General features: G+C 39.8%; 1 protein-coding gene across 6 annotated transcripts in view; it reads left to right on the top strand.

Annotated features, from left to right (window-relative positions):
- Positions 1 to 13,052, top strand: part of ARHGEF7 (Rho guanine nucleotide exchange factor 7) — a 126,076-nt gene that overhangs the window by 39,297 nt on the left and 73,727 nt on the right. For 5 of the 6 annotated variants that reach the window (XR_010428530.1, XM_064646493.1, XM_064646495.1 and 2 more), the window contains one exon: positions 8,470 to 8,554. Coding sequence is in view for 3 of the 6 variants with exons in the window: in XM_064646493.1 (XP_064502563.1) it covers positions 8,470 to 8,554 (85 nt within the window). In the remaining 3 variants the exon portion in view is untranslated. Of the gene's footprint in view, positions 1 to 8,469; positions 8,555 to 9,143; positions 9,255 to 13,052 lie in introns of those variants that run through there. The other variant, XM_064646498.1, reaches the window with a different exon arrangement.

Raw genomic sequence — 13,052 nt, 5'->3', positions numbered from 1 at the left:
GCCATTGGGAAAGAGCAGTTTGTAAAACCTTGCACAGAGGTGATTTCCTTCGGAATGTTTATGTTCAGTAAGTGCTTTCAGACCCTGGCCAGGCCAATTGGGCAGCCTGTTTTGGTAGTCTTAACTGCTGTCATTGTTGCTGTCCTCTCATTTTGATTTCTGCTGTCAAGTTTTCATTTTCAGTGCTTGAGTACTTTTAGTTAGTGTGAAATGTTAACTAAAGTGTTTGTGCAGAACCATTATTTCTGATTGTGCTTTCATAAAGGCTTTTCCAAAACTTGTTTCTTTTTAACTTATTGGGGAAAAAAAATTCAGGAATAAATTGTTGATGTAGCCGTAATGTATGTTTCTACTTCAAGATTGGAAACAGTTTGCAGATTCTGTTACAGTAACTTCTGCTGTGATTTAAAAAAAAAAAAAAAAAGGTGCAGTTCCTGGAGTGCCCAGTCACTGCCATGACTCACAGTCGGTCTAACCGGGGTTGCAGTCTTTAGAAGGTGAGGTGTTGATAGTGTTACAGACATCACATGAATTCGGAAGACCAAAAATCTGCCCTATCGTTTTCCTTTTTTTTTTTTCTTTTGGTAATTGCAAGTTATTGACAAACTGATTCAAATAATTGTCAGCATCTGTCTCATAGACAGACTTAAAAACTGATTTCACAGGCTTTCTCCTGCTACACTGACCTTTAATGAACTATTCATGAGAGAAGACACTAGCTTCACAAAATATAAGTGTGTACTCTCAGAATCAGCATCACAATCCCAGAGGATATGTTAACTTTGTTCTTGTGGGGGGTGAAGGGTGACAGGAGGGCAGTGAGACTTAGAAGCTGCTTTCCTTCTCTGCAGCCTGTTTTATTTGGGAAAATCCTTCACCTTGCTCTTGTTGTTTTCCCCTAGAAAATGACTATTTAACCATGTTCTTGTTTCTAAGATGCACTGGCAGTCTCTGTCTTCTGCAAAACATTAATTTTTGCCATTTCTATCACTGAGTGCTTACTCTGTTTTATAGCAAAGCTGACTGTATTTGTTTCCAAGTGTCTATTTTGCGGGTTTTTTTCTTGGTGCAGTGTATCTTCTGCAATTACACACAGTATTCCCTTTGCATTTTGGCCTGGATTTCCACAGCTGCGTTTCCTGATTTATTTTAGGAGAGTAGCTTACATAGTTCTTGTCTGTGTGTATCAGGAAGAGAAGTGGGTTTTACTGGACTGAATCATTCTTGGGGTATGTTTCTGGCCGAGTTTGCCTGTTGATGGTGCCTCTCTTCATTGGCACTTGAAGGTGCTTATGCAGTTGCTGTGTTTCAGCCCAGAGAGTAGGTGTAACCTGTTGCGTTGGCAAGCACTGAGACATTTCAACTTCAGCATCCCGATAAAATTTTATCTTTGGTAATCTAATTCCAACAAGTTTATTTTTACCTGTAGTTCCAGGAGTGTGAGCTTCCTTAAGCCTTAGTACTCAGTCATGTATTAATCCTATATGCCGCCGAATGTTTCTCTCAGTGGCTGCTGAGATTATCGCTTCGTAGTCATCAATTTTAAAATGATATAGGATGAAGGTGGGATAGATGTAGCTTTTGTTTTGCTGAAACAGGCTTATGTTTTCTTACTTAATCAAGTGTAGGCAGTGCTAACCTTTCTATTTCTGTTTTTTAAATTACATCTTTGTTTGCTGCTACTAGGAGTTTATGCTCAGAAATACCAGATTCTATGACTTTCTTACAAAGATTTCATTTGAGGATTCTAACTTGCTGTGTCGCATTCTAAAAACAGATTTGGAAAGCTTAAGAAATTGTACAGTTCATCTTCAAAAAGAAACGTAGTATTTCTTTTATGTTTCTTTTTTTTTAATACTGTTTTTGCTGGGGTTGATGACAAGTTGTAAATGTTTTGGCGATGTTTAGATGTTTACTTTGAAGCAGTAGCTTAGGTAAAATGTTGTTTAGTATTTGAAATTAATACTCTGTAATGTCCTTAGTGCTTTGATGTGACTGTTTTGGACAAAAATTCTTGGAACTGGAAATCTTTAGGACTCTAAGCCAAGTTTTTTAACCTTTGTCCTCTTTGGATTTGTGTCGTAAATGTATATCTGGATGCACACACGCACAGATGTGCAACAGCCACTACAAATGTCCATATACATTTTTTATGACTGGTTGTGCTTGCTTTTGTGGATGTTACATCTTAACATGTAGGAATTAAATGTTGTTGCAGGAATTAAATAAAGCTTTCTAGGTTGTGTTCTGGTTTTAGTACAGTTAGGTTTTTACTTTTGAGGAACAGGCTTATATAAGCAGCAAAATTTATTCCAGAGCTCCTCTTAAGTTTTATTCATTCTTTACCACTGACTTTTCTCTTGTGAACTGTTACAGAATCCTGCAGAAATCTTACACTGCAGGTCTGTTTTCCCAGTTATTTTTCAAATTGTTCCTTTTGTCTTACTCTTAATTTTTGAAACAGAACCTAATTTTTTTCTTTTAGCTCTCCCTTGTGCTGTACATTACTACATTTCGGCAACAACATGCTTCATAGAGATTTCCAGAACATTCGTAATCATCTCTTCTTCCCCCTCCCCTTCTTTTCCTTTTTCAGTTGTCATAGTTCCCTGCTTTTCTTATCTCTCCTTTTACTGCTGCAGCTTTCAGATGATAATGCAGAGCTCGAGGAACAGCTGCTGCTTAATAGCTGAAGGAGACTCAGCACCACTTAGAGCTGACCTAATATGAGAATAAATGAAGAAATCTATGATTTGCATGTAGGCTTACCTACGGCATCTTTTTTCCTGCTTGGACATATTAGGTGTCATCACAGGAGGTTGAACCTCCGTGGCTTCACCTTGCCAGCTGCCGCAGGGGTTGTGCCACACTGGGGGTGGTGGCACAACAAAGCGAGATGTTGGGATTCTTAGTGTTTTTCAAGAAGATCATCTGTTTCTAACCACAAATTGCTTTTTTTCCCTACTGCTTCTTTATTTGCGCTCCCGTGGCCAAAAATACTGCAGTGTGTGCACTAGGAACAGGTGGAGTGACACGTTGTCCATGTCATGCTGTGCTTTACCAAGCCATCCTGCTCATTTCCTTTCATTTCCTCCGGGTGAGTGAGCCAATGTTCTCCTAATCTTCTGCGCTTGGGGCCCAAGGCCTCGAAACTGAGCTGGAAAGTGTCCTGCTGGTTTAGTACACCCAGCCTGGGGGTTACAGCTTATTTTGGGGCTGGCTGGTGAGCTTAACAGCAGCAGCAGCCCTATCTGTGCTGCACAGATGCCTGAGCTCTGAAGTCAGCTCCTCAGCTGCTGCAGTTTGTGATGCAGTACTGTAAAGAGAGCTGTCATCTATTTTTGTCAGATGCTTAAAGTGTTAATACCCACTGAGAATACTGTACTGGGTATATTCAAGGCAGTAGTCAAGGAAGGAAATACTTATTAGGAAAAACCTTTCTATTTTGCTCTTAATCAGTATGTTAACTTTTCTTACTATGACGGTTAGATACAGCCTCACTGATACTTTAATGATTTAAGGATACGAGCAAGTTAAGCTTGGTAGACATATTGAAGAAGTGTGTGTACCTTATTTGAAAAATACTTCCTCCGTAACTGGCTTCTGACTTTAAGGTCTAGAAAGGGGAAATAAAATAGTATAAAGGTTACCTGAGGCCTTAAAACTGAGTGATTTGAAGAAAAGAATCCTGCTGCAGGCTTACTGTATGCTGTAGTCTGCTCTCAGCAGGTATATTATCAACTTTTTCTCATTTCCTTTTTCTTTCATGAATTTCTCAGTTAATATTTTTACCTTTCAGTAGATATTGGTTGTTGCAGGGATATGAGGGATGAGCATTGTTATTTTAGTTTTATTTCCTTATTTGTATTAGATCATAAACACTGTTTGAACAGAAGTCTCCATCTACTGAGGGTTAGTGATTTAGATGACTTTAAAGTTACCTGAATGTATTATCCTGACCATTTTGAATGTGAATGAGTTTAAGCAGATCCATGCATTAGTCTTGTTTAAAATGGGAAGGTGGATTTGGTGTTTGAACAGCCAGTCTGTGGATTAAATGAATCTTAAAAGCATTTTGTTTGGTGTATAAGAGTTGTCAGTGATGGAAAAACGAATATGGCTGTCATGAAGTGAATTTAAACACTGGCTTATTAATAGGCATTAATATAATTGGAAATGTGGAATGACCATCCAATGTATACCTTGCTGTAGGGGTTTTGCTGTTGTTGATACTTGACCATGTTATGTAACATGTCATGAATGATCTGGAAAAGGTCATAAAATTGTTATCCATTGAGTTTGTAGGCAGTTGAAATCCTAGGGGCAAAAATGCATGCATAATTATAGGAAGCCAGGCCTGTGTATTTGGAATTAGTGTGGGGTGTGGAAAAGAAAGCCAGAATCTGTGGGTCAGGGCAGGCAATTGGCAGGTTTTGGCAGTCAGTGTGCTGTGACCAAAAGGGTCAGAATGTATGCATAGTGTTATAGGTCACGTAAGACCTCTTGCTGTTAGACTGTTTGATCTGGTCTGGTAGAATACAGTATCCGTCTGGGACATTGTTGTGGTTTGACCCCATGAGGCAGCTCAGCCCCATGCAGCCACTCGCTCACTCTTCCCTGGTGGGATGGGGGAGAGAATCAGAAGGGTAAAAGTGAGACAGCACGTGGGTTGAAATAAAGGTAGTTTAATGGGTACAGCAAAACCTGTGCACACCAGCAAAGCAGAACAAGGAATTAATCCATCACTTCCATGAGCAGGCAGAGGTCCAGCCATCTTCAGGAAGGCTGGGCTGCATCACTCCTGGTGGTGACTTGCAAAGACCAACACCATCACTCTGAACACCATCACCCCCTTTCTCCTTCTTTCGTCTTAATGCTTACAGAAGGCATATCTGTGTGTGGTCCTTTCTATGGTATTTAAAAATGAAGTTAGTTAAATAGTTTGGTCAAAAGATTTGGCTTGGCTGGGTCCTCGTCTGATGTGATTTCTGACAGTTTTATTCTTGTATTCTTCCTAATGTTTTATCTGACTGTCTTGGTCAAAGATAAAGATTGCATCAATAAGAGGGTGAACTTCATCACAGGTAGAGTCTCTGCAGAGTTATAAATGTTGTTTGCCTGGAAAGTAAGGGCATATGGGAAATATTTTTTCCAATGAAGCCTTGTTCAGTGTCTATATATGCCTGTTGCATAATGTTTAAAAGACAAATCTCAATATTTCTAAGGTAATATCTTTCTAAGTGTTTGCATTTTTAGATTTAAAGAGCTATAAGCATGTGCAAGTTTGAATTCATGTGCATGTGACATGATTAGAAAAGTGCGTTATGTTAGTATTATAGAAGATGATTCAGCATGCAGACCTTATTATTTGGTAATATATTGCAATATAAAAATAACTTTGCTTGATATTTGAATCTCAAAATTCAGCTTTGATTTTTGCAATTGTAGAATTGGGAGTGCTGTGTGGAGGGGATGTTTGTCATCCAATGTCTTTGAATAGGGAAATTATTGTTTTTCACATCACGATAAAATTTGACAGTCAGTTCTACAGCTGACTTGTCCATAAGTATCGGAATAAAGATCACAGGCCACATACAAGTCAGACTGCTCTTGAAAACCTGGAGTAAACTGTTTCCTGTGGCAATCCCATGGGAGCTCCTTGATGCTCTTACTTGTATCGGAGTTTTCAAACATATTGTGAAATGAGCAAACCTCCTCTATTTCATTTGTTTGGTTTGCGTGGGTTTTTTTATTTATTTTTGTTGTTGTTGTTTTGTTTTTTGGGTTTTTTTGGATGTAAGATTTTTACAATCAAGAAGTTGAGTTCATAATAAATTAGCTTAAAAATGTTAGAGCACCTAAGTTTTTTCCTCACTTTTTATCTCTCTAGGTTAGTTTATTCTTAACCATTAGGAGAAAATCTCTCTGGAGGGTGTCATGGCTCCCTCCCCCTTTATCATTTGCTGCTGCTGAACATACTGACCATGAGCTGCTGAGTGTGGCTTCCTGTCAGAATTGCTTCATGTAAAATCACAAGGAAGCAAATGCTTCTCGTATCCTCCCATTGTGTTGTTTCCTGTGAAGTAGCAGACTGGATGCATGTCCTGGATACAGGCTTTTTTATGGCACTATACATGTTGGGATGGTCCAATCAAATTGGTTTTGGTATCCCCTATAGTCTCAGTATAGCAGGAAATGAGGCTTCCTTGCATCCTGTTGTTCTCAAGTTAGCCTGATATTGGAGAGCTCTTGACTCTGTCAAAATCCAGAATGAAGGTGAGCATAAAATGGTTTTAGGGTTGGGTTGTTTTTAAGTTTTTGTAAGTTTAAGCTGTAGTTTGTAACCTTTTCCTTAAACAATCCTTTCCTTAATCATTCTTTCTCTCCCTTGTAGTCCCTTTCTGATTCCATTCTGGTGTCTGCATGAGCACCTGTCTCATGTATTTCCTTGTTTTAGTATCAAGACCAGTCTTTCATGATTCTGTTCACACTTCAAGTTTCCTTATGTAAAAACTACCACTATAAGCAATGAAAATTTCACACTCCTGATACTTTTTTGTTCCATAACAGCTTAATTTGTTCCTCTAATTTGCACAGTGGTTAGGCTGATCTCCAGTCTGGTTTTGCTTTTATAAATTATGCTGTTAATAAAACCTATCATGTCTTTATTGGTTTCTTGAAATCAGATTATTTCTTATTTCCTTAATGCCTTTTTTGTGTATTGAGTCTTTTAATACTTCTTTGTGTTTCAGAAGAAAACTTACCAAATTCATACCTAGGCAATTCCCTGGTCCCTCTCCTTTCTCCTTACAGCTTCAACTAACTAAGAGTAGTCACTTAAATTATCTGTAGCCCAGTGAAACCTGTTGAAATAATTATTTGACTTATTTTATGTGAGTGATAACTGCTTGGAGTAAACTAGTGTGCACCTCTGCTCAATTCTATGTTCTGTGGCATTGTTCTTCTGAGCTGTGCACACACTACTCGAGCTTAAGAGATGTTGGTACCTGTACAGCCCAGGCAGAACTGCTGTGCCTGGGACCAGAGATGATCCTCAGTCTGAGCGGGGGCAAAATGTGCACGATAACCTGTTCGAGTACCTCAAATACCGTGGATGCACTGGGAGGAGTTTTTGCTTACTAAGTAATACTGTCATTAAATGTTTCCTAAATCTCTTCTACCTTTCTTGGGATATTACATAACCAGTCACAACTGGTCTGGCAGCCCCTTCTGTGATTATTTAGGTAGATTCTGTTAAAATTTTCCCTTCTCTTGGGTTCAACTAGCCTTCCTTTGTTTCTTTCTTGCTCTTCTTTTGGGAATAGGGGTTTTTCCTCTCCTGTCTTGGAAGGCTGCTTTCTGGGGTATGGACTTTCTGATAGTTCCTGGGCAATGGATTTGTTATCAGGAAAATGAACATGTTTTTGTTGACTTTTTAGATAAAAAGCTCTATGCTGCGGGAAACTAAATCTCTTTCTGTTTCTTAAATCAGTTGGAAGAACTGTAGTAGCTGTCTTTTATTGTCAGCTTTCTAGTCTTGCACAAAGAAGTACTGTGACTCCTTCCAACCCTTGCAGAATCTGTTGTAAGAGCTATTTTCATGAGACTTTGGATGAGTGTTTCCATTACCTCAGGCAAATATTATGGGTCTCTCTTTTTTCTTTTTTTTTTTTTTAATCTTCTCTTTTCCCCCCAAAATTCAGATGTTTAATGTTGTTACCCAGTGCTTGAAAGTTACTAGAGCATTTTCTACAAGATAGTTTGAGGTTTGGATCTCTTTCCCACAGTTAAAAAATTAAAAATAAATTAAAGCTCACCTTTCATCCCTCTGCTTCCCAAACCTCATTCTCCATCTAACCTATCCAGAAACTGCATTTGTCTTAAAATTCATTAGTGTTCAGGAATGCCATTTTCCTCTTTCTTGTAGAGTAAAGAGATAGCATGTACATTGTAGTACTTCTTAAAGTATTTGTAGGAATTTTAAAATGACTTTGTGAATAAACAGGTACAACATCTGTGCACTGCTTCAGAAGAAGAAGAGTATACCAAGAGTAGTGGTACCCAGTAACTTTTTTGGCCAAAATGTCTGAGGAAAGCTTCTATCTTCTGATAATTGTGTCTTTTTCAACTTTGTTGGAGCTTAAATGAATGTTGATATTTTTACTTCCTATGTTCTTAACTTTTTTTCAAGTTCAGCTGTTGCTATATTATCCTTCTATTTAAAAATAACTTGGTTTGGGTTTTTTTGTTTGTTTGTTTTGGGGGGTTTTGTTTGTTTTGTTTTGTTTGTTTTTTTTTCTTTATGGGAAAAAATCTCTCCACAGTTTTGCTGGTCCATAACAGTCACTAAAAGGCTGTTACCTTGATCATGAAATGGCTTCTGCATTCATGGTTTGCATGATAGTATAGAAATGCTTAGTTTAAAGGCTTATTTCTATGACTTATTGCCTTTTTCTTGTTTGTTTTTAGACTTTTGATGCAAATGACCTGTATCAGGGACAGAATTTCAGCAAAGTTCTCAGCTCTCTTGTGGCTTTAAATAAGGTGACTGCAGGTAAGTAGACTACTCTGTCTTGATGTTGACTTATAATTAATTTCAACTTGCATCAGTGTATATTTATACCTGTTGCTGTACCCATGATGAAATGAGCATGTCCAGAATTTTAAAAGAGTTTTTGTTGGAGTTCATGTTTTTAACACTTTGGCAGTGATCTCTTTGGGTTCCCCAGTGGTGTCTTCTGCAGAAGGAAGCTTTGCGGTAGAGCTGAGACTAAGCCTTTAAGCTGGCAAGCAATCTTGGAAAAAGGGCCTGTTTTTTTGGTTGTTTTTTTCTATTTTTTCATCCCAGTTTGAAATACTAAAGATAACTTTTGCTCTATTCTGTCATTCTCATGTTTGAACAGTTTTGTCAGAATTTTTTGCCCACCTCACTCTCTATTCCCCAGCACTACCCTTTCTTGCCAGTAACAAAAGAATAGCCAATGTCTTTGATCCCTTAAGCCACATGTTTCACTGAGGTAGCAGCTAGAAGTCATGAACCATTTGCCTCAAGTTCTTTGGTGGGAGGGGAGAGAGCTGTAGAAATAACACACGGGTGAGAGGTGTCCATCCATCCTTGTAGGGTGAGGCTGTGCTAAATGATGCCAACTGGACCCAAGGACAATCAAGAAATGTTAACGTTGGTGACCCTTTTGGCTTCTTGCTGCTCCACCGTCAGCAGCAAGTTTCAGTAGTGATCATCAGGTCAGAATCAGGTGAGAGAGATTTAAAAATGAACCATACTTGTCAGTTTTTATGTGAGGAAGAAAAGTGATAGAAAAGTCAGTGGTGGATCAGTGTTACTTCATTTAATGCTAGTGTGATAAGTATCTTGCCACTTTTATAATACTTCTTTCATCTATTTCAGCATAGATTTTGGGTTTTGGTGGCTTTTTCTTTCCCTTGCATTAGAAAGCACCCCTTGAGTTTTGCAAGCGGATTCTTAGATTTAATGAATGGGCATGAAGTAACAACCATTGACTTCTTTTAAGCTACTTAGGTCAGTTGGAGATACTGCCTCTTATCTGCAGTGTAAGTGCAAATGCAAACCAGTGTAGTACATCTTTAAAACTGCTGTACACTGTAGCTGCCTTTGCTGTCTTTGAAATGGAGAAAAAGTGCATTTGTTTTGTCCAGATGTCAATAGATTAATGCCCACAGGAGAAAGCCAGTTGCAGCTGGCTTAGAAAGGACTCGGGTGATCCCTTTCATGGGGGGGTGGGTGGTATGGAAACCAAAAATCGAAACCACATGCAGGCTATGGTGGTGCCTCATTCCTAGGAGTGAGCATAAGTCTTCCTGTTCAGCTCTTCTTCCAAACCATTTTCATTACCTAGGTGATTGTGTAGAAGACATTTTAGACTCTATCTCCCTGGTCTAGTGTTGGAAGATGGCTTTCAGATCCCTGTGCGGGTCTGCAAGAATTTCAGGCATACACAGGTTCTTCTGAGATGGGCCTTCCTGCAATACAAGGAATGTGAGTAATGAACATGATTACTGGTGGAAGGCTGCTGTGGATGTTCACTCCATCAGATTTTTAGTCTCAGGAGGGGTGGAATCAAGGAACCAATTGCTGTTTGTAGACAAGTGAGGGGAGAGGAACTGATGTAGGGAAGTTGAGATAATGGTAAGAGGGAGAGGGTTTTGCAAACCCTGGAAATCTTTATATGGATGGAAGAGTAAAGCTTTTGAGGAAATTACCAAATCAATATTCGTCACACATGCGTTCTGCTGCCATTCCAGATTCCTGGTTGTTTTAGCAACAGAGTTGATTTCTTTATCTGACAATAATTCCATTGAGAAATTCATTGAATGTATTTGTTAGGATTTTAAGAGAAACTTTAATGGGTACATGGGGTCTGCAAGCCTTTTAAATCTGTCAAAAGTTCAGATTGATTTGAAAGTATTCAGATGTTATTGGTAAAAATACTTTCAATTTCCGTGTGGTTTGTCTGTAATAATTTTCTTTGTTTTCACCATGCACAGTTCCTAATTCAAACCTTAAAAGGTGCTCTGGTGTTGGTGTATTAGCTCTACTGTTGGGAAATAGAAAATTTCAGGAATCTGGCCACACTTAAACAAATGCAATGTAGTGTGTTTTAGGGCTGCCCAGAAGCCAGAACATACTGTCATAAGCCAACCTGATCCTATTTTTTGAGGTGAACTGTGTCAAGGTATAATGGTGGATTTGTCTGTTCTACTTGACTGCAGTTAGGAAACACAGGAAACTGGACATGGAGAGGTGTCAGGTTACTTTTAATCCTTAGGTTCTATTAGATAGTGGTGGTTATGGCAAGTTTAAAGTTTCTGGGAGCATTAGAATTATCCACATAATTATGATTTACAAATTAAGCCCATGATCTAGTCCCGTTTCTCTACTGGTGGTCTGTGAAAACGAAGATGTATGTCCTTTCCATAATGGACTGTAATCATCAGTGTTTATCTTAATACTGTGGCCTTTAAATGCTTTTAGGAAAGCAGGTTCACAAAGTGTGATGTCTTTTGTTACTTCAATGTGTAAGGATACTATTCATACAAAATAAGCAACTTGATATGTATAGTTCTAATATTGCACTATTTGACTAGAGAGTGTATATTTATAGGGGGTTTTTTTGAGGATAGTGATTTCTGAATGGTAACAATGACTCATTTAAAAAATGCACCTGAGAAGGTGTTTTCTGCTCAGTTGCTGCAGACTTGGAGCATCCTTTGTCAACAGTACTGTGTTTGTTGTCATTCTCAAACCCTTTCCCTCTTCCTGCATCTCAGCTGCTGTTGGATGCTGTGCTGAAGTTTAAAGGCTTTCCCGTTAAGATGAATCAAGTTGTCCCTTCAGATTTGATGTGGAACAGCAGAAATGCCTTATTCACTGGTCTCCTCATGGATCTGAGCCTTAGTGTTATTTCCCTTGGACAAAAAATAACCTGGGTTTGCATAATCATGGTCTACTTTAGTCTGAAAGTAACTATTAGGAGACTGTAGTTGTGTGTCAGAAGTCAAGTGTTGGAAGAAGAATAAACTACTAGGAAAGAGAGTAACAGAGACATAAAAACCAGGAGAGCGTTTGGGAGGCTTGTGTAGTCTAGTGAAAGCATCCAGGTTTGGGACTGAAAAAACTGCAGTGCTTTCAGGGCTTCTTGAAGCTCAGATGCTCGCTGAGTAATTTACTTGTATGTGGGAAAATGTGAGGAAAAGGAATGACTTGCCATACTTGTGCGGAGGAGCAATGTTTGTCTGCTGTCCTGTGCAAGTGCCCTGGGAGTTCAGCTGTGAGAACTGGGGACAGTGGTACAGCCAGGAGCAACCCCTGTCCCTCCAAAACGTGGAGAGAGGCTCCCAGCAGGGCTGTGGGAGGCTGCAGCCAGCACTGACACTGACCCTGGCCCTTATGAGCTGCTTTTGGTGCAGCCCCTGTCTAGCTGTTGTGGCAATGGATTTGCCATATGCAGGATGGAAGAAGTCCTGTCAGAGATGGACTGGTGAGGAAAACAGCTCAAATGTTATAGAAACAGAAGTTTTTAATGTGGTTTAAACAGGTTTTAAAATGGCTTTTGCTTTTTGCAAAGTCATTGCCTCCCTCTTCCCAACACCCCCCTGTGAAGGGCTATTGTCTCCCATACAGAGTGTCCTGGGAAAGTGTCCTGAGGTGTTTCTCATTGGTCCTTTGTTAACCCCTTCCTATTGGCTGTTGACCCTTTACCTGATGGTTTTTTCTGTGTGACCCTGAACTTGTGATTGGTCCCCTTTGACCCTCCTAAAAGCTTTATAAACCCCAACCCCACAGTAAACTTTCTCTTTCGTCCCTCCCTCCCTAGTGGTCTGTGTGCTCCTTGCACGGTCGCCGGGCCACGTGCGGGGGGCAGGGGAGAAGGGCATTCACCTCTCAGGTAATGGGGCTAGCAGCCTAAGGCCTGGAGGTCTCCCCCATCCCACTAATCCATTGTAAGCTGTGGTTTGGTAATCCAAATGAGGACTCCTCACCTGTGGGTGGGCAACAGGGCTGGGGCTGCCCCAGTGCCTTCCATTCCTGGCTGGGATGGTGGGATGAGCCCTGCCCTGGTGCTCCCTTGATGCCCCCAGCCTACAAGGGAGCCCAGCAGCCCCTTGATGGCACTGCCCTTCAGAGGAACATATCATGTGGGTGTGCTTCACAGAGTAGAGACAAATGAAAGAGGGGAGAGGTTTAAGGAGGGTTTTTGTTTATTTGAGCAAGCAGTTTTTCTCCTCTCTATTCCTATTCCTCCCTCCAAAGAAGAAAAAATAGCTTAGTTGGCAAAAAGAGAGATGAGACAAAGAAATTTAGGGAAAAAAACAGTGGAAGGAATGTTTTAATTGAGATGGAGATGGTGAAGGCGCGGGGTGTGGTGCTGCGGGAAGAGCTAAGAAACAGATGTGGCTGGCTTCACTTCAAGCAAGTTTTATGCATTCAAAGTTCTTGGCCACCAGCTAAAATGATGCTGGTTAATTACCTTTAAATAGACTGGTAGTGAGTAGGAATAGAGAAATAGAACCCT

This window comes from Pseudopipra pipra, chromosome 2, assembly GCF_036250125.1.
Source record: "Pseudopipra pipra isolate bDixPip1 chromosome 2, bDixPip1.hap1, whole genome shotgun sequence".
Lineage (NCBI taxonomy): Eukaryota > Metazoa > Chordata > Aves > Passeriformes > Pipridae > Pseudopipra > Pseudopipra pipra.
Note: the sequence above shows the minus strand (reverse complement) of the source record. Positions and strands in the feature narration are given on the sequence as shown.